We start from the raw sequence: 21,039 nt of genomic DNA, 5'->3' as shown, positions 1-21,039 counted from the left end.
GTACTGTGAGCAGAGGGAGGGGGCGTTTCTCCCCGCTCACACTGTACAGAGCGATAGGCGCCGCGAGGCAGAAGGACCTTCCTGACAGACTGTCAGAAACGCCCTTCTGACTGTAAAGCACTATCGTAGCGGGACCGCTAGCGCTTTACTTGGGGCACAGATCGGGAAAGCCGATAGTGTGCTGAATTCAGCGCAGTCGGCTTTCCAGCAGTATATAGAACTGCCTGTGCCCAATCTGATAAAAGGTCCTCTTTAAAAGGAACCTTATAAAACTGCCTTTTAGAAGTAACTATAAGAAGCTTTGTAATATAACATAAAGAGAAATGCTTCTTTCTCCATTTATCAAACTGCTTTCCTTCCCATCTTCTTACTTGGCCTGTTCTTACTAATAGAAGCCAAGGGAGAGGCTACAGACAGTCAGCTTCATATAAAGTTGGGTTACTTCTAGTATGTAGAAGTCTATGGAGAGGGAGGATGCTATATCATGGTGTCTCTCTAAGTGTACATTTACATAATCAAGGATGCCCGTTTTCATGAGTCACATGCATTTGTGTATGGAGGGGTCTGTGAAAACAGGTAAAATAGAACAATAGACCCTAAAAACATGAATGAATTGTAATGTTCATGTGAAAATAGGAGAAGGGGCTGGTAAGCGGTGTATATTTTCTCCTATAATATTCATTGGAGGTACACGTTATATCATCGCTATGTGATAAGTGGGGTCTAGACACATCCTGATGACTTGTACTGGGTTCACACCAGTGTCAGCATGTTCGTTGCTCTGGTCTATCACAGGACCAGGCCAACATCTAGGTCTATAGCAGATACAGATGGAGTCCGAGGGACCCCCTTGACTATAACGGGGTCCGTCGGGTGGCCATTGTTTTGAAATCGGTAGAGGAAAAAGTGCTTTGTGCAGGACTTTTTACGTCTGCTGATTTCAGGCCGACTCCGGCCTAGATGTGAACTTCTTAGCCTTAAAGGATCTTCATGTAAAACCCTTTTCATATGAAACATTGTAGCATTATATAATCCCTAAAGACCTACCTGATATATGATAATGAGAAACTGGAAACTGCTCTTTAATCCCGAGCGGATGGTGTAGCAGCATTGCCCCCTGCAGCCAGCAGGTGTCACCCTCGAGGTAGCGGCTGTCCTAGATCAGGCCCCGGCCTGGAGCTGCATTAGTTGTTTGCACAAGGAAATCGGGCTAAGTATCTACTCTGAGTCACGACAAGTCACTTAGTAGAGGGATCAGGTCTCTGGCAAACATATTTGTACAATATTATTTGTACAAAAATCTATTTCGTGTGCTGGTAACCTATGGAGGAAGATGTGGTTTATGGGGCTATTCAGGCTCACGTGCTGCAGTAGACGGGCCGCAGTTTCTTGCCACTTCCTCCAGGCCTGCCATCGGCTTACTTGGTCATTTTTAGTTCTCCTTTCCTAGCTATTGTAACAATTGGCAGAAATCAATCAGTGGCGAAGGTGTGAATAGAGCCTAAAGCTGCTTTATTTTAATTTTTTTCATTGGTATATGCAAGCCAACACATGAAAGGTATACAAATCTTTTCATGATACGCTCAATGAACAAAAAGCTGGCACTGGGACTGTAATCCGGTTCAGGTTTCTTGGCGAGGGTCTAGATTCCCATTGGTTACTTCTCACCTGTTTCAGCAATCGCTGGGCCCCTCTGATCTGGGGGTTATTGTATTGTCAGCTATTTCTGTACTTACGGGGTTCAGAAACACAAAAACATGGCTTTTTATTCTTCTGATGACATCAAGTCCTTTGGTTACATGGCCTTGCTGCAGCTCAGTCCTATTCATTGTAATGGGATGGTTCTATGGCATTGCCATGTGACCAATAGACATGACGTCACTTCCCAAAAACAAAAAAAAACATGTTTTTGTGTCCTGTACAGCTTCTTTAAGGAGGGAAGTGGCCAGCTAGTGTCATACAATATTGTTGGGTTGTCTGTAATACCCAGAGGGGTCTCCCCCCTTTATAACATCCACATGCATATAGTATTTAAGGCAGAGGTCGCATGTCACGGAACAGCTGCAGTTCTTTGAGCCAAAGCCAGGAGTGGATTGAGTAGTAGGTAGACGTATAAGAGCTTCCTATATATTCCCCATTCCTTCTGTACTCACTTCTGGCTTTGGTGCAAAAAAAATGCAGCAAAATCTGCTTTGTGACAATGTGACCTAGCCTCATAAGGTCTAAGGTGTTATGTCAAGATTATCAGTGCAGGATAAGTGTCTGATGTGGGCACCCCGCTGATCCAAGAATGGAGGTTACTTATATCCTGTATGGAGCTGCTGCCGAGTACAAAGCTCAGCTATCTCTGGCAATCCCGATGAGATGAATGTTGCGGCAGTGCGTCTGCGAGACCACCACCTCATATGTGGGTTACAAATAATCTTAGTACGACGCCTTTAATGGCCAGGGATAGGAAACCTTCGGCTCGCCAGCTGCTGTGAAACTACAACTCCCAGCATGCTCCATTCACTTCCATGGGAGTTCCAAGAACAGCAGAGCAGCTATGCATGCTGGGAGTTGTAGATTTGCAACAGCTGGAGAGCCGTACGTTCCCTACCCCTGTCTTAGCCGCTCCTCTAATGGCTGTGAGGTAAACCTCCTCCTAGCTGCTGTATGCCCTAATAGAGGCTTGGTCTTATGCAGCTAAATGGAGTTTAGTTTTTAATGGTCAAACCGTGTGCAAAATGGCCTTGACAAAGAGAGAAGTTTTCCTGGCCATTTTGCATTTGCCAGCCTCTTTTCACAGATCCCTCATAGTCACATGGCCGTGAACAAACATTCATCTGAATAGAGAGTTAGGACACAATGCTCTATCTCGCATTATTCTGCAAGTCACCACGGGAAAAAAAAAAGCACAAATGTGGATGGGCGGCTTACCAGCAGGGCCCCTGTGGTTTGGAACCATTGTTTTGCAAACCTGACATAGGCAATAACTAGAGCTGCAGGAATCCATGGCACCGGGACACACAATGGATGCATTGTGCCAACGGAGACGTGGTTGTTACCCATAACAAGCAATTAGGATTCAGCTTGGAAGTGATGATCTATAGACAATGCCTATGGTGCCCACAGACCATCTCAAGGTGGGCACCAAGCCGTGCACTCCTAATATAACATGGGGCATATTCTGCAGAACTTTTAGTTCATTTTAGGTGATTTAATAATATAAATAGGTAAATGCCCATCAACATGTCTAATATATATACTGTACTGTACAAAACTATACAGAACTGTATACAAAAATTGGCTTAATAGAAGTTGTACAGACACTACAGATCTGTGCTCGCTTTCTGAAGTGTTATGCTTTGTTCACACTTGTGCCCGATGTCCTGTGTGCCAGGTTTCCGTCATCAGTCCTGGCAAAACCGGAGAGGGGACGGAAACCTGGCAGTAAGCGTTACAACCCTTTCACTTGAACGGGTTTGTAAAGGTGACCGCCCGCGTCTGCCTGTAGCCTGTCTATGGGGAAAACATTTTTTGTCGGAAACAGGCCACAAGTGGACACGGGCAGTCACCTTTACAAACCCATTCAAGTGAAAGGGTTGTAAAGCTGACTGCTGGGTTTCCGTCCCCTGTCCAGTTTTGCCAGGACTGATGACGGAAACCTGGCAGAATGCAAACACCAGGTGCAAGTGTGAACGCCCCCTTAAAGGGGTTGTGTCTAGATTTAATATTACTTATCTGTAAGGTTAGGGGACCCTATCTGGGTAGGGGTCTGAATGGAGGCGCACTGTCTCGACTAATCCCTTTTAAGAAATGACTAGAGGAGCAGGATCGTGGAGCCTGCACGGCCACCGCTCTATTCAGACAGGTGGACGGGACCCCATTTTCCAAATCAGCGATCATACACTTACCTGTTACCCCTAGTCGGTAGTTTGGAGGTTGATGCACCAACTATAATCTGCTGCAGAGAGTAGAAATTAAGACCATGAGATAATTTACCAATCCCTCTATCTACGCTAGTTTCCTGGCCGTATGATCGGTGGTAAGGATTAAGCAAAGGACTCATCACAAGGAACAATCACCCCTTCCCCCTTATAGAGGATATGTCTGGTTTAGTACATACTTGTATTCCCCATGAAATAATTCTGGAGCATCGTTTCTACATTGGGCTGTTCCTCTGTGATTCCTCCTGAATATTTGTGAGTAAAATAACAACACCCTTGCTAAAGAAGAGCGCCCCTACCCTTTCAGGACATTGTAAACCGTGACTGTGCAGTTTGTATAGGAACGTTCCTCTTTTATTAGTAAACCAGGAGGAATAACAGAGGGACAGAATGATGTAGCCTTATAGGAAAAGCTGTAATGTGGACTATAGAGGAGCAGACAGACCCTCACTTGTGGTTCGGCCATGTTACTTTCAATAGCTAGTTCCCTTATACTACACCAGTATTAGTGAATAGGCTCAGTGGCTGTTCCTCCAATATTCGGGTATTGCACGATTTATTGTAGAAGTATTGATATGTGCAGGACAAGTCATAAGCTTTATCTGAGGCGGAGTTCACACGGGGTATTTTGGTCAGGATTTTGATGCCGTATCCGCCTCAAAATCCTGACTAAAATGACAGCTCCTATTGATTTCAATGGGGGCTGGTCAGTTCTTTTTTTCGGTAGCGGTTTGTTCCCACTCCTGAAAAAAGAACGGACATGCTCATTCTTCAGGCGGAGTCGCCTCGCCAATCCGCCTGAAGACACTCCCTCGTCCTGACTAGGCCCATTCATTTGGGCCTATTCCAGAGCACGGGCATCCAGTTGCAGCTAGCCGTATTTTGGATCAGAACCTGAGGCGGAGGTTTCGGACCAAAAAACCCTGTGTGAACCCGGTCTCCGGCGGCTGGTTTTAGACGGACAAGAAACTCTGTGCTTTGAGTGAATTTAGGCCCCTGACCACAGCAAAGCAGAACCAGGCTCCAGCTGAGCGGGTAAATCCATCTGATACACAGACCAAGTCTCTTGGCCCAAATTCAGGTGTATGAAACTGGCCATATGTCAGCCATATTAGAAGACCCCACTGTATAGGGAACATACTGTGCAGATCACAATATCACAAGTCCTGTCTTTTACTTGATTTGTTAAATTTGGGCCTGTCTTTTCTGTGCTCGGATACAAAACCTAGCCGGGCGGGGTATCCGCGCCGTTCCGATAGGACGTTGGCATTTCATCCTGTGTTGCATTGTCTTCCATACCAGCTACACTACATTCTGCCGCTCTGCGCTTCTCGTATTCTCTGTATCGATGGTACTTTTGTCTGTGTGTTTAGTACATTCTGTTCTCAGTCATCCATGTTGTTATAACTCTCCTGTATTTGCTTTGCAGTTTGGTTCTCGTTACCTAAATAATTGTGGGCGCCCTCTACTTCTGTATATAGCCTATAGAATAATGTGCATATGTAATATACCTCATTGCTTATAAACCTATATATATATATATATATATATATATATATATATATATAGACCATTGTATACTATTAAGGCTCTTATGGGCTTCAACTGCAATAAACATCAGGGAGATTTCATGTTGTGCTAGTCATTGGTGTTCATCCATCTCTACATATGTAGGAAATGCCAGTCAAAGAAGTCACTTCAGACTGCACAAAGCTCCTTAAAATGGACACGGATGGAGGGTCATGTGACCAGACTCGTCCATTGAAATAAACTCATACGGTCCCAAGTCTTAGTCTAGACTAAGTCTAGTCCAGCTGTTGTAAAACTACAACTTCCAACATGCATACTTGCTCATGGAAGTGACTGGAGCATCATGGGAGTTGTAGTTTCACAGCAGCTATAGAAGGTTGCCGATCCCTGGTCTAAACAGTCGTAAACGGTGCCAGTGGTTAATGCAGGCCGAGAATCTGGTGTACTTGTAGACTACGTAGTCTAACCTTGCCCCATTTATTAGTTGGCTTACTTTCCTGCAAAAAATGTGCCAAAATTTTGCACCACGTGTTAAGCCTTGTCCCTTCAAGAGTGATAGCTGCTGACTAGAGATGAGCGAGTACTGTTCGGATCAGCCGATCCGAACAGTACGCTCGCATAGAAATGAATGGACGTGGCCGGCACGCGGGGGGGTTAAGCGGCCGGCCGCCGTCAAAGCGGAAGTACCAGGTGCATCCATTCATTTCTATGGAGCGTGCTGTTCGGATCGGCTGATCCCAACAGTACTCACTCATCTCTACTGCTGACTAAGCGAGTATTCGGCTATGTACAGAGTAGGACTGACTTTAGAGAAGTCCCAATAAAGAGACCACAGACGGATGTCCAACAACAACAACAGTGTTTAATAAGAACAGAGAATAAACGGCGATAAGATTAAATATTTACAGGGTCGGGGGCCGAGCGTCGGGTCAGGACTCCTCCTCATTGATAAGCATGTTGGGAATTCCTCTGTTAATGGGAAATTCTGTGCCAGACTCCGGACATTTCAAGGCACCTTCGATGACTTCAACCTGGCAGAGATAAGCAAGATAAGTGCTGGGGTAGAAGAAGATCACATGCCCACCTCTGCCCTACATATAGCCTGGCATTTTACCTCTAGTAATACATGGTGGACTTTCTTCAAGAACTCCTCATCATTCTCATATCCGGATAAGAGCTCTCGTGGAAGGTCCGAGCCGTGCCCCAGCTGTAATGGAGAGAAACCAATGCCATTCACATATCACATATACCAAATACAGTTCCATCAGATTTATGGAGACATTTCAAATCCAAAGTAGTAAAAAAATAAAATAAAATAATGATAAAAAAAAATATAAAATCACTCAACACTGTAAAGACATGGGTCAATCCCTCATACAAGGTCTACATACTGTATATGTATACACAGCTAAGCAAATTTCATAGCAGCAGCAATGCGATCAGACTCATGTATGTTTCAACTGGCAGCTCGATTAACACATAGGCTACTTTTTATCCCGGTAAATGACATGGATTCACAACTGTTATGAATTTATGTTCATATACTATATTACACTGCTCTTATCTCAGCTTCTGAGAAAGCCAGGGCTGTTATCTCTGTGTGTAAACACACACTAACACTCAATCAGTGTTCACGCATTTGCATATTATCTGATCTGCTCCAGTGCTGACAAACTGACATGGGCAAACGCCTTTAATCCAAATTGGCAGTTTGCCAATTTTCAACATGCCTGGAAAAAGAAAATCTAATTTGTTGCAAACAATGAGAGCTATGAAGGAAGCCAGAAGTCACAGTTCTCCTGAAGCGCAGCTAAGGGGGATCATCAACACCGACAACACATGCATTACATGGCGTTGCAGCAAACTGCTGAGATACCGGAACACTCACGGGCACAGCTCAAGGAATGAGTTCAGCGGCAGGCCAGCTTGACAGCCGCCAAAATGCCGAAGCAGGCGGATCATCAACGCCAACAACACGCTCATTATATGGTGTTCCAACGAAGTGCTGAGATGCTGGAACAATCACAGGCACAGTGCAAGAAACAAGTTCAGTGGCTGGCCAGCTGTATACCGGAGCAGACGGATCATCAACGCCAACAACACGCTCATTATATGGTGTCCCAGCGAGCTGCTGAGATGCCGGAACAACCACAGGCACGGTATGAGGAACAAGTTCAGCAGCAGGACAAATACCAAAATGCTGGAGCAGGCAAACTATCGATGGCAGCAATTTGCTGAATATAGGCGGATTATCGACGCCAACAACACGCAGAAGCTAATGTGTGTGTGTGTATAATATATATAATTTATCATACCTTGCCCATCAGTTTTCTGGGGAACAGGGTACAAAAAAAGTACCTCTTTTTTTTTTTTTTTTAAATGATCCCCCCCATGTAGCAGGCCGAGGTAAAATAATCACCTTAGTATTTCTATAACTGCAGGAAGCTAAAAGATTCACCATGGACTACAAGATGATCTGTGCTGCTAGAGGGGTTTTGTATCCAGCATGGGCCCTGCAGCTAAAATTGTTATTTTTAGGGATCTTTAGCACACTTGATCATGCATGGTAGGGGGAGCGATCCTTATTGAGTGCTGCCTGAGGGACAACACTGGGTTATGCTACATTATTATAGAAAGGGTAATAAAATAGCAAAATATTCTGAGATTATTACATTGGTAATAAAGAATAACTCACGCTCTCTGCGGACTGCACCAGCGCCTCCCATTCCAGCTTAGGGATCATACGAGTCACAAAATCTCGGTTGAAGTCCACAGAATTAAGCTTCACCTCATCTGCCTAAAAGCAAAGCAGGCAAAACATCAGATACATAGAATATACTTAATATAGCGCCATCTAGTGCTAAAAGAGGGAAGTACAAAAGTCACAGCTCGGCCTCCTGCACTGAAGGGAGGGCTGAATGTGAACAGGAGCATGACCTTAGGATGAGTCCAATCCTGCTAAAAAAATGCAGGGAAAAAACAAGAATCAAAAAATAACAAACTGTAGAGTATAAGTGGCCGAGCTGTAGAAATAACGCAATGTCACCAAGGTCACGAGGGTCGAGTGTTCTTAGGGCACACGTCCATATTTCAGAATCACAAAGTAAGAATAAATCCACTTTATCAGTGGTCAGCACTACAGGCCCACAGTACTGTGCAAAAGTTTTAGGCAGGGGGTGGGGTAGTAAGAAGGCTTTCACAAATCGAAGGATGAACAACAGAGAAATCTAATCTCATGTATATTTCGTGTGACCTTTGCCCTCCATCAACTCTTCTTGGTCCGCTTGCAGGCAAGTCTTTGAAGGAACTCGACAGGCTTGATGTAACGCTTGTTCCGATTCTTCTGTCTCTTCATGTCATCCCAGACCGACTAGACGATGGTGAGCTCAGGGCTATATCTGTTGGGGCCATATCGTCAATTCTAGGACTCCTCCTGCTCCGAAGGGCAAAGGTCACACCAAATATTGACGGGATTAGAGTTGTCTTTCCTTCATGTCGTTAAATGACAAAAAGAAACGATTAACCCTTCTATCTCTGAAAGCATTCTTACTTTGTAGCATTGTTCCACACCTGCCTAGAACTTTCGCACTGTGCTGCATATTGTCGTCTTTTGCTATGGTAATTATCTACTTAGGGAAAGAAGAACCTGGAGTTGCACTACAAAGGTGCAAAAAAGTGCTGCAGAAAAACCTGCCGCGGAAACGCATTGCATTTTTTTACGCAACATTTTTTCACACATAGCTCGCAGAGGCTACCTCTGTGTACTTTATGCCCCTATTATACCAATATGGAAACCGTCAGCATTTCTGGAGGAATAATTGAATTCACAGTTTTTCCACTGAGGAGTATTTTCTGCAATGTGTGGAAGGGATTAGCCAGAATCCCATGCGCTTTGCACGTCCTGTAAAATGCAGCTTTTTTTTTTTGGTGCGGCCAAAACGCTGCGTTTTTGCAACGTGGGACCCCAGCCTTAAAGAGGAAATTTCATATTCTTGGGCGCACGTGGTTTTATATACAACTAGAAAACAGACAGTGCGCTGAATTCATGCTCCGCCAGCCAGTCGTGGCATTCCGCTCTGAATTAGGCCCAAATGAATGGGCCTAGTCGGGAGGGAAATGTGGCACCGTGGACGCTGCGGCGGATTCTATGGCAAAAAAGGGCAGGTCGCTTCTTTGTTCCGCGAGTGGCACAAAACCACTAGGGGAAAAAAAAGAAGTGAATGGTTCAACCTTACACAACCCCGGGTAAAAACGGCAGTGAAAAAAAATCCATTTTTCCCATCTGTTTTGCACCAGAGGGCGCCATTTTCATAAATCCTTCATACATTTCAGTGTATTAAGGGAGCCGGAAAACGGGTAAAAGTAAGACGTGACCTACTGACGGCCCATAAACCCCCAACAAGCTGATGTGGTGGGCCCATCCTAAAGCGCAGCCCATCACTGAATATTAGAAGAAAGCCATTGATATTGCCTCAGGCTGTGTTTACACCAATCAGGTTTTTTAATGCAGTTTTTGAAACCAAAAGCAGAAGGGGAATAACAAAGACCAGTTATACACAGGAGCAGGTGCTCAGGGACTGTGCACACATGCAGTACCAGCACTGAAGCCGCACACTACACACAGCCCATACAGTCCTACCCGGATGATGAGCGGGAAGCCTCGGGTCACACCACTAACGTGGCTCCGCAGCATATTATGCGTCAGAAGCTTCATTCTCCGGTACCGGCACCCACGTGGCTCACACTTCTGCTACTTCCGGGGACTGTACAGCCCGGCCTGCAGATCCCGTCACTAGGCGACTAAAGGGGGCGGAGCAATCCCTGACGAAAACCTCTAAGCGCTTGCGCTGCGTTCTGCTGGTCATGCGCATGCGTTGTGCCAGATTGCAACACGCCTGCGCGCTGTGCCCTGCAGGCTTTTACCTAAGGTGGGCGGTGTCTTTGGTCAAAGTCATGCACCGCCCCCTGTAAGCCCCGCCCTTAGTTGTCATGGCTCTTCGGTTACCCGTATCAGTCCTCCTCCTGTCACCGCTGCGTATAGCTGCGAAGAGCGGAGCCTGGAGCCGAGCCATGTCCATTAAGGTACCGTGTAGTAGTCTGCTGCTTCTTGTACATTCACCTCTATGGCACATGTATGTGAGACACTACTTACACCAGCAATCACTGCAGAGGCTTCATATACTGACAGGAGGAGCTTACCGGGGATCCCTACCAGACTGTTATGTAATACATGTAATATATATATAATGTAATGTATAATATATTAGTACCCGGGTGTCAGGGAATATGGACGGCACTGAAATGTGCAAAATGGAATAAGATCACAATGTCTGTCCTGAGAGAACCTGTAAATGTGTAGAATCTCTATCATCGGACAGACCTTGTGTTGTTGTTGTTCGTGGCACGGTCTGATGGGTCGGACTCATTCGTGGCACGGTCTGTCGGGTCGGACTCGTTCGTGGCACGGTCTGTCTGCTCGGACTCGTTCGTGGCACGGTCTGTCGGGTCGGACTCGTTCGTGGCACGGTCTGTCGGGCCGGACTCGTTTGTGGCACGGTCTGCCTGGTCGGACTCGTTCGTGGCACGGTCTGCCTGCTCGGACTCGTTCGTGGCACGGTCTGCCTGCTCGGACTCGTTCGTGGCACGGTCTGTCTGCTCGGACTCGTTCGTGGCACGGTCTGTCTGCTCGGACTAGTTCGTGGCACGGTCTGTCTGCTCGGACTCGTTCGTGGCACGGTCTGTCTGCTCGGACTCGTTCGTGGCACGGTCTGTCTGCTCGGACTCGTTCGTGGCATGGTCTGTCGGGTCGGACTCGTTTGTGGCACGGTCTGCCTGGTCGGACTCGTTTGTGGCACGGTCTGCCTGGTCAGACTCGTTCGTGGCACGGTCTGTCTGCTCGGACTCGTTCGTGGCACGGTCTGTCTGCTCGGACTCGTTCATGGCACGGTCTGTCGGGTCGGACTCGTTCGTGGCACGGTCTGTCTGCTCGGACTCGTTCGTGGCACGGTCTGTCTGCTCGGACTCGTTCGTGGCACGGTCTGTCTGCTCGGACTCATTCGTGGCGCGGTCTGTCGGGTCGGACTCATTCCTCGCACAATCTGCACAGGGTGCCCTTACAACTGCTGACAGTGCTATATACAGGACGGGGCAGTAGTGTAAAGATACCTGGGTTGATGCAAGTTTTAATGCCACTAGCCCCATGATCAAAAGTGTCCTCTCATATTTGCAAATTACCTTATTTTAGTCACAGAGGTGGAACCTCTTGGCTGAGTAGTCACGATGCCCATACCCTAAATGCTCAGACCCGGCTTCATTACTGCATCTTGCTTTACCGTGGTTGTGCCATAGCCGACATGAGATGAGATGATGTATCCCGCCTCTGGGATCCTCCAGGGTACCATCACCTCTATGACTACAATAAGATAATACACCGTGCCAGGAGAAAACATCTTACATAATGCAGTTACTGAGTATACAGATAGAGCCGTATAGGAATTCAGAACAACATCGTGTAACCCAATGGTGCGGATTTAAAGAGGTAAAATGTAGCGCCCCCCTTTATCACATGGTCAGTGCCGGTAAGTAGGTACTGTACATAAGAAGCCACTGACTTTGCTACGGACTGTGGACTGAGGATCTCAGAGTTGTAACAATCTGGAGATTTTCTTCTTCTTATAGGGATTGCAGTTATTTACAGAACTGAATATTATCTTATAACCACTCGACTGAGGACGAAACTAAAAGGGTTGGTCCACATTAGCCTTAGGGGTCTCCATCCCCCATTCCACTTACAATCTGCAGAAAGAAATGTCCTGCAAGCACAAAAACGTCATTGTTGAGTCTGGGGCATGTCTTCTTCTTTTCCCCCGTGTTGTTCCATTCCTCTGTTATTCCTCCTAGACATTTGCAAATGATTTATAACTGGGTGTTACCATGATAAAAGAGTGTGTCCCTTATATTATAGGCAAGATTCGGCACTCGATGACGGTTCCTAAGGATAGGTCATCGCTATCTTTAGCATTTTGCTCCATTGACTTTTAGAATGCCTCAGCCAGGAGACATGAAACGTGCCCATTGTAAGCAATGGGATATGTTGTGGAGATGAATCGGTCTAATCTGTGACCTCTCTGGATTTCTCTTCAAGGTTGGAGATTGCCTGCCAGACGTGCAGATCTATCATGGAAGTCCTGAAAATAAGAAAAGCATCAGGGAGGTGTTTGGTAAAAGTAAGGGGGTGCTCTTTGGCGTTCCAGGGGCTTTTACTCCAGGGTGCTCTAAGGTAAGTTGTTCAATACAAAAATGTACACCAAACACCCCCTGATACAATTACAAAGAATATGCATAATTAAAATGAGAGTTACATCAGATCATGCATTTATGTCTTTGTAGAGACTAGGGGGAAAGACTGCCAGCCCCCCTCCCCCCTGTACAGATTATATCAGAGGGAGTAGGACAAAACAGGATGGGTCAAACATTGCCCCTGAGGGCAACTAGGTGGGAGGGGGAATCTGCAGAGCTATAAGGTCACAGTGTAAATGCCTTCCAGTGGTTTTTATTGCCAAACATATTATTAGAAGACTTTTGTAATGTGTGTAGTAACCGGCAAGTTGAGGGACATCCGTGAAACCAGCCTTTTACGAAATGAATATTTTTCTTTGGTCATCACATTCATTCTACATTGCTTCACTTGAGCAAGACGAAACTTAATGTCTTAGAAAAGTCACAGTCTAGAATGTCAGATAGGTGAAACCTTCCTAAATGGGGAAAAAAAAAGACCTAGAAATATAGTAGCCAACTGATCCAAAGAAGAGCCCAGCGTCCGTGCTGATGGAGAAGGGGTCCCTGTGCCTGATCACTCTCTGATAAAATACGTGCGAAACTTCCAAGTGAAGTTGCTCGACGTTGACATGTGATAAGAATCATATATAGGACACAACAAACCACAGATGTTACCGGGTAGCAGAATCCTCCGATGTGCCGTTATATTGTCATCTCTTCTGCCTGTAAACTGCCGGCTCCTCTTCATTACCGTCGTGTAGGCAGGCAGCGACAAGTTTATGGATTAGGATACAGGAACCTTGCAGATCATGTTGCTTATTGTGTATACTTGTATTTTTCTCAGACGCACTTGCCTGGATACGTGGAGATGGCTGACAGTCTGAAATCCCGTGGGGTGGATGTCCTGGCGTGTATCTCAGTCAACGATGCCTTTGTTGTGAGCGAGTGGGGAAAAGCGCATGGAGCTGATGGCAAGGTAAAAGGTTTTTTTTTTTAAGCCTAAGACTCCATATTGCGGAAACACAGTTTTTTTTGTTGTTGCAGATTTTGTTGCGTTTTTTGGATTGATTAGAAGGGAGAAGTATAAGAACTTCATTGACATTTCCCATTCCTTTAGTAGCCATTCTTGGCTTTGGTTAAAACAAAAACAGCAGCTGCGTTTCCGCCATGTGGGCCTCAGCCTAAGTCATAAATGCAGTGATTTGGCCATGGTGGAAATGCCACAAAAAAATGAGCGCTTTTCAGTCCCTCCAAAGTGAATCCCATCCACACATAGCGGAAAAATACAGGCAGCAGAGACGCTGCGATTTCCAAAACCGTTGCCGTTTTGGAAATTGCAGAAAGTCATTTACACCTATGGAAACGCCGACAGTTTTCCTATAGGTATAATGGAAGCAGAAAGTGTGCAGAGAGACCTCTGTGGACTATTTGAGAAAAGTACTGTGGGAAAAACCGCAATGCCTTGCCACCGCAGTTTTTCCTGCAGTGTTTTTTTTTTGCTGTGGGGCCTTCGCCTAAAGGGGTTTTCTTGGATTTTAATATTGATGACTTATCCTTAGCATAGGTCATTAGTTTCAGATCGATGGGCTCTGACAACTGGCACCCTAACTAAACCAACCAACCAAATTTGGACAAGTTACACCGCAGCCCTTGGGCGAGCACCACCTCCTCCTCCAGGCCTGAGACGTTACGTTTATCAGTCACATTGCCTCATCTGTTTTCAACTCAGTTCCATTCAAGCCAATAGGACTGAATGGTAATGCCAAGCATATCTGCCATACAGTGTACAGCGCTGTTCTTGGCATTCAGTGAACAGTGCTCATCGCAACGTCACAGCCTCTTCTGTACAGCTGACCTGTAGGGGTGACGGGTGTCTTAGGGAGGTTGACCAGGAGAAAAATCATTATTTTTTTGTTATATTAGGCCCAGGAAGGTAAATAAATAAATAAATAAAAATACTCACTTGTCCCTGGTGCTCCGGTGTCTCACAGCACGGTCCGGTCCTTCTGCTCTGTAGCCTTGTTTTTCCGGCTGTACGTTCCGTGTTCTTTCCTTAGGCCGCTGATTGACTCCAGCAGTCATATGTTTGTTTTACCCCCACCACGGTCACCCCTGAGTTTTGTATCATTCATGGACCACCCAAGAAAACCCCTTTCATGGCACTCAGAAGTAAGAGAGCACGTTATACAGACTTTCCTTTGGCAAAAGTATTTGCAAACCTTGTACTTTCCTGTTTGCCAACTATGTGTCCAGAATGATTCACAGTATTACATGGTATACCGTGATGTGCAAGAGGTGAAACTTTAACACTTTGGCGGCATTGGGTATTACAATGGCGAATGCTTTGGGCAGTTTTACCACATCCTGAAATACACTGGGACTGGTTTATATGGCATATACAATTCAGAATCAGCATTATATTATATATATATATATATATATATATATATATATATATATATATATATATATATATATATATATATATATATATGTAGGTAGAAGCAGGGAGACCAGGCTGTCTTCACACCACAGTTTCTCCACCCATTTCATGTATAGTATAGGAAAGCTTCTGGTGTATGTGTCAGGCTAAGGCCTCCGATAGCGAAATGCAGCAAAAACAAAAAAAATGCAGTGGAATTACACCAGTTTTTTTACGCAGTATGTTTCATTGCTGAAATTTGCTCTCTGGATTTTCTGCCCCTACTACACCTATAGGGAAACCGCCAGCGTTTCCTGCAGGTATAATTGACACGCTGCGATTTTCTAAAACTCGGGCATTTTTGAAAACCCAGCTTTTCCGTTGCAGATTTTTTTCTTCGATGTGTCATTGGGATTGACAGGAATCTCAGTTAGTTTGCAGGTTCTGTAAAAAGCTGCATTTTAGTAACGTGCACTTCAGCCTTAAACAGGCTATCTAGTTTCTAAAACTGATGACCTAGGTAACATCCAGGACCCCCGCAGATCAGCAACATTGAGGCAGCATGGGGGAGTCTATGGAGCAGTGCTGCAGTACGTATGCTCATCGTTACAGTTTGTAGTTGGCTCTCCAACTCTGCTTCAGCTCCAGTCAATCTGCACGGGTCCCGGATGTCAGACCCCCACTCATGTAATGTTGATGGGCTTTCCTAAGGAACAGCAAATAAATGCAAAACCTTTTGGGTGAATTGGCGTCTATGGATTTGTTTACTGTGCATTTTGGCAGCTGAAATACTGTGACATGGAAGCAAACTAACACAGGCTGTAAGGTGTCTAGTAAGTGAAAATACTGAATAATCTGATTTCTGCTAAGACCTGCCTTTTGGAGGGGGGGGGGGGTGACCAATTGGGTTAGACCCTTTAAAATGGACCCCCTGCATTTACTACATCTACAATGGGCAGTCTGTCTGGATTTGCAGTGGTACACTGACTTTTCCCTTCGACATGATAGCCGCAAATCCCGCTAAGGCATATTTCCTCCATCTCACTGCATGCCTAGGCTCTGTGCCCAATGACACACCCAGCCGGTCCCAGCAGAGGGGCACAGACAGGGACTTGCTCCCACCAGAACCAGGTTAACACTTGATCTGCACATACAGCCTACTGGGGTTTCTATTGTCCTGCCTGTAATGATAATTTTGTTGTTTTAAGAGTGTGACCAGTTTTTTTTTAGCACTATGACATATACTGCAAGTCATTCAGTATAACTAGGCTGATTTACTTCTGGGAAAGTTTAGAGTTAATGTGTAAGCCGTCATAGCTGTCCTTTTTGGAATACCGCCCTATGCGACTTCCAAGCTCTGCCATGTCATGTCCTAGTGTCAGAGAGGGATTTAGAAAAGAAGTGCTGGCATTGTAAGAGTTAAGCAGCGTTCAGGTAATGTATTGTGTAACGCCTGGACTTGGCCACATTCCACTGCTGTGGTTGTGCAACTACCCCGAGTGCTGCAAGCTTCTATCTTACAGGTTATCCGCTGCAAACCGTCACTCAAATGCCTAAATGGAACATCAGATGTAAACTTTCAAGAAATATTTGACTTTAAGCAATCTTCCACCATTTTAAGGGATTGGTTATTTTAGTAAAAAAATTCACAAAATATAAAAACAATGACATGTAATGGCGAAAGAAACTATAAACTGTTTCAGAGATTACCTGCGAACCCTCCAATCCCATAGGTAGTGCTGTTATCAAACTAAGATGGTTGCCAAGATGATGGTGATAGATGTGTCTGTATAGGAGGCAGTTACACCATTTCGGTGCCCCTGCCCCTTCACTTAAAAACAAAGGACGTAGTGCGGACCCAATAAATGCCAATAATAGGATTGATTTATAATGACCTGTTCTTGTAGAGGTCTTAGATGATCTTCACTTACAAGATGCCAGATTACCCTGCAGCTTTAAAGGGGTTTTCCAAGTAAAGCAAGTTATGGATAGGGGATGTCTTGCATATCATTGGGGATGTGACCGCTCAGGCCCCCACTGATGAGGAGAACATGGCTCTTTCGCTTCCCATTCTGAATTGCGCAGCGGTTGGGCAGTGTGTGCACCGATCTGTCAGAAATAGATGAAGTACAATGAATGGAGCAGTGCGCACGCTACCCAACAACTGCTACAGGCAGAATGTGGAACAAAAGTCGCCCGTTCTCCTGATCCTAATGTCGGAATGAAGTGCTGGATTATCCAAAGTTCCAGGCTTTTGGGTGCTGAATGAACGAAAACTGTTGCGCCTCAAAACTTGTATCATATTGGAGCGCTGTGTCTCTTAATTGTATGATATCTATGGCCTAGGCTGTGCTCCATAACTAACTTAGATTTCTGGAGAAGGGTCTTGGACTACTGAAGAGCATTGGACATAGAGTAGGCTGAGGCCGTTTTACTAAAATTAAGAGGGAATTGGGAACGGTGCCTGGAATATAAGAAAAAAAAAAAAAAAGAGGGTATCTGATGTTGTAGTTATACATTGTGAATTGGAGAAGGTGCCCATGTGACCTCATAGAAAGGATATGTGTGTATTTGTTCAGTATTCTTCATCCATTGACTAATGTCATTCTGTCGCAGGTCTGCATGTTAGCCGATCCGTGTGGAGACTTTGCCAAGGTAATTGCAATGAATCTTGAATTACGACCTATAAATAGCCGGAGCAACGTCTGCCATCTATCCAGCACTGTATTTGAGAGGCGGCACACTATTCTCAGTATGCGATGAAGGAGGGCACATATATGGCATAACCGCTCTTCATACATACAGCACTTGCACATAAAATAACCTAAAGTTTGCTTGCGGTCTCAGACGCCAACCCCCTGACTAGCACAGTAGATACTATATGAAGGTTGCATGAGGCACCCTCTTTAAAATGCAAAGGGTCAACTCCCACCACTGTCAGTACCTGTCTCGCCATTCCAACCCTCAATGCGAGGAACGGGACCAATAAATATTCACTCTGACATTGCCCTGCCGCTCCTCAGGCCATATGATGTCACGTTTATAGGTCACATGGCCTTATTGCAGTTTAGTCCCATCACTGTACAAACATACGACACTGTACATGGTACGTACTTGGATTATAGCCCAAGTATAGCTCATTAATTATGTAGCCTGGCAAACCCCTTCCTATAACCCCTCCATCAACACCTATTGATAGAGCAGGGATTTCCACAAGCCCCATTGGGTCACTAGACCCTTATTCTCCCATAAGGTTTTGGACCCTAATGATAATTTATAAGTCAGAATACCCTTCAGTGGAAATACACTTCTTTTTTAAGATTTATATTCTCGCACATTCGTGAATAAACACTAAAGTGTCACCCCCACCACCCGTATAGCCGTGTAGGGTTGGCCTGTTTATACCTACACATGGATTATGTTGTTAGCTTGCATTGTGTATAGTCACAGCTGTGCCCTGGCTAGCTACGGTCGGTATATACTAGTAATGGATTGCTATATTTCACTCTCAGGCGACCGGATTACTGCTGGAAAAGAAAGAGTTGGAAGTGCTCTTTGGTAATCGACGGTGCAAAAGGTGAGTGGAGCCGGACCGAAGAACTGCATCCATCTTGGCCTTTCATGGTTGACTGTTCTACACTATTTCCCATAGAAGCCAATGTGATTTCCATAAACGGTGTAGCTCAGCAAGCGACTAAGGAGTTACAGAAACAGCACGGCTCGCTGTAGTACTACTGGAACATGCGCGTTTCTGCTCCTTACACCTGCTGTTGAGATTGGATTTTGTGGCTATAATACAGTCCCTATAATGCAGACATAGCTGTGCGAACACAACCTAAATGAAGTTTTCGAAGTAAAGGTTTAAGACCTGAAACATTGCGCATATGTGGTGAATAAATCTGTATTCTAGAACTAGAGGTCTATGTGTTGTGCCTGTTCACCATGTTGAGGCTTTTTACATAAAAAGGGGGGTGGGGATCTACAATATAAGTCTACATTTATCTCACAGAACACAAACCTTTCCATTTGGAAATGGGACACCACAAAGAACAAGGATATGAGGGGTTATTAAGGCCGGCATGCCTGCCAGCCACAAGAAAATGGTGAAAAGTATAAGCGGCCATTTTCTTGTGGCCGGTGGGCATGCGCAGTTTGAACCCAGCAGTGGAAGAAGACGCAGGAAGAGGCCGTTCCAGACAAAGATGGAGGCGGCGCAGGAGAGTTCTCTTGCAGCATTGGGGACACCCCCAATGCTGTTTGAGTGCTGGGTCCCGCCCCCAGTGCTGCGAGAAAGCTCATTTTCATACCGACGAAAACCGGGATTTCCACCAAACGGCGGCGTGGGGAAGACATCTAAAGGTAGGAGAAGAACAGCCTTTCTTAATGCTAATGTGGTAGGCAGAAAAAATAGTATTTTAATGATGGAATCGCTTTAAGGGCTCCCCAGCAAAAGTATTAAATACAAATATGAGATGGAGAATCCCTTTAAGTGTCACATAAACAAAAATAAAAATCTGTGGCTGACCCTTGCCATGCCTGCTTGTTGGGAATTAAAAATCTGTTTATTTTGTCCATTTTGGCTGGGTTTTTATATTGAAGAGTTATCCCCATTGTAGACATTTGTCATAAATGTCTGTCAGATACAAGTCCCCAATTCTGGGACACAAAAAATCTCCAGAGCTGGAATACCCCGACAGCCTGGTACAGTGGGATGCCAGTTTTGGAGAGATGCTGGCCCTACCTCGGGCACTGGCAGGCATGTCTGTGGGTATTCCATAAGTGTCTGTGATGGGAATACCCCTTTAAATGGTTTAATCTCATGTTTGGAAGGATCACTTATTTTCCTTTTTCTTCATTCTTAGGTTTTCTATGGTTATTGAAGATGGCAAGTTGAAAGCCCTGAATGTAGAAGACGACGGGACGGGTCTGACATGCAGTCTGGCTGGAAATATCATGTCTCAGCTGTAAGGTGGAATTACACATGAGCTTAGATAGGTTTAGCTATGTGGTATATAACTGTGTAGCATTACAGAATGACCAGAGTCTACATCAATGGTGTAATAGACCATAATACATAATAAAGACAGTACTTCAACCTGAAATGTCTGATATCTCTTGTCTTATTTACTGTACCTGGGATGTTCCTCACTAGACCAGGACAGATTTATAGGATCAGATATAGGTGATAAGGTTGAATAAGACATAGGTCAATAAAGTCCAACCTACCATGTTGGTCCAGAGGCATTCAACAAAACCCCAATTGCACCATATTAGTGGAAAAAAAGCCTTCTCGATTCCAGAATGAATCCAAGAATCAAAAAAATGTCCCATCCCAAAAATTTACTTCTCATACCTTGATATATGATTCTAAATCAATAGTGCAGATGAAGGGAACAAACCTTATTATAACTTATTTAAGAAAAGTGTCTGTTTCTTGACCTATATTCCTCCTCTTGCCACTGATCAAATATGTACAATAGAAGTCTATGGAGAAAGGAAGGGGAAGAAGAGAGCTCCTCATGGCAGGTAGACAGCTGCACCATAGAGAGACTGTTTTCTTTCACAACATAACTGAGTTATCAGGAATTACTATCCAGCCTTCGTACATAAAGGACTCATTTAATGCTGTAGACCAGTGGTCCCCAACCATTTTTCCACCAGGGACCAGTTTCAGCAAGACAATTTTTCTATGCCCCGGTGGGGGCGGGAAGGGATGTGGATGGGGGTGGGAAGGGGTGTTTGGGGCAGGGTTAAGCATGGGGGTGTAGATTAGAATCATGTACATATGAAAACACAAGAGAGCGTGCAAACTGACGAACACTGCAGGTTATGAAGATGGCTACTGATGACGGACATCACTCCTAATGCTGCTATTAACTT

At 45.1% G+C, this 21,039-nt stretch overlaps 2 protein-coding genes across 2 annotated transcripts; one reads left to right on the top strand and one right to left on the bottom strand.

The window, feature by feature from the left end:
* Window positions 1–6,301: 6,301 nt before the first annotated feature.
* On the bottom strand, window positions 6,302–10,287 carry TRMT112 (tRNA methyltransferase activator subunit 11-2). The gene is made up of 4 exons (XM_075281467.1): window positions 10,099–10,287; window positions 8,155–8,256; window positions 6,574–6,666; window positions 6,302–6,490 (listed from the first exon to the last, which is right to left on the bottom strand). Exons 1-4 carry the CDS (start codon window positions 10,171–10,173, stop codon window positions 6,389–6,391), a joined length of 372 nt encoding a protein of 123 aa, XP_075137568.1. The 5' UTR covers window positions 10,174–10,287; the 3' UTR covers window positions 6,302–6,388.
* A 111-nt stretch (window positions 10,288–10,398) lies between these two features.
* PRDX5 (peroxiredoxin 5) lies at window positions 10,399–20,261 on the top strand. The gene is made up of 6 exons (XM_075281466.1): window positions 10,399–10,541; window positions 12,604–12,738; window positions 13,582–13,713; window positions 17,776–17,814; window positions 18,672–18,736; window positions 20,022–20,261. The coding sequence occupies exons 1-6, from the start codon at window positions 10,449–10,451 to the stop codon at window positions 20,125–20,127; spliced, it is 570 nt and encodes a 189-aa protein (XP_075137567.1). The 5' UTR covers window positions 10,399–10,448; the 3' UTR covers window positions 20,128–20,261.
* Window positions 20,262–21,039: the final 778 nt, after the last annotated feature.

The sequence above is a fragment of the Leptodactylus fuscus genome, chromosome 7 (assembly GCF_031893055.1).
Source record: "Leptodactylus fuscus isolate aLepFus1 chromosome 7, aLepFus1.hap2, whole genome shotgun sequence".
Lineage (NCBI taxonomy): Eukaryota > Metazoa > Chordata > Amphibia > Anura > Leptodactylidae > Leptodactylus > Leptodactylus fuscus.
The sequence above is the reverse complement of the archived record's forward strand: the minus strand, read 5'-3'. Positions and strand labels throughout refer to the sequence as shown.

What these genes read in the sequence shown, in the direction of transcription:
- TRMT112 (XM_075281467.1), bottom strand. Translation starts at nt 10,173, where the DNA reads ATGAAGCTTCTGACGCATAATATGCTGCGGAGCCACGTTAGTGGTGTG. An exon ending in GCTTCCCGCTCATCATCCGG is followed by an intron (nt 8,257 to 10,098) that starts GTAGGACTGTAT and finishes CTTTGCTTTTAG; the next exon opens with GCAGATGAGGTGAAGCTTAA. An exon ending in TGGTGCAGTCCGCAGAGAGC is followed by an intron (nt 6,667 to 8,154) that starts GTGAGTTATTCT and finishes TCTCCATTACAG; the next exon opens with CTGGGGCACGGCTCGGACCT.
- PRDX5 (XM_075281466.1), top strand. Translation starts at nt 10,449, where the DNA reads ATGGCTCTTCGGTTACCCGTATCAGTCCTCCTCCTGTCACCGCTGCGT. An exon ending in GCCGAGCCATGTCCATTAAG is followed by an intron (nt 10,542 to 12,603) that starts GTACCGTGTAGT and finishes TTTCTCTTCAAG; the next exon opens with GTTGGAGATTGCCTGCCAGA. An exon ending in CGCATGGAGCTGATGGCAAG is followed by an intron (nt 13,714 to 17,775) that starts GTAAAAGGTTTT and finishes ATTCTGTCGCAG; the next exon opens with GTCTGCATGTTAGCCGATCC.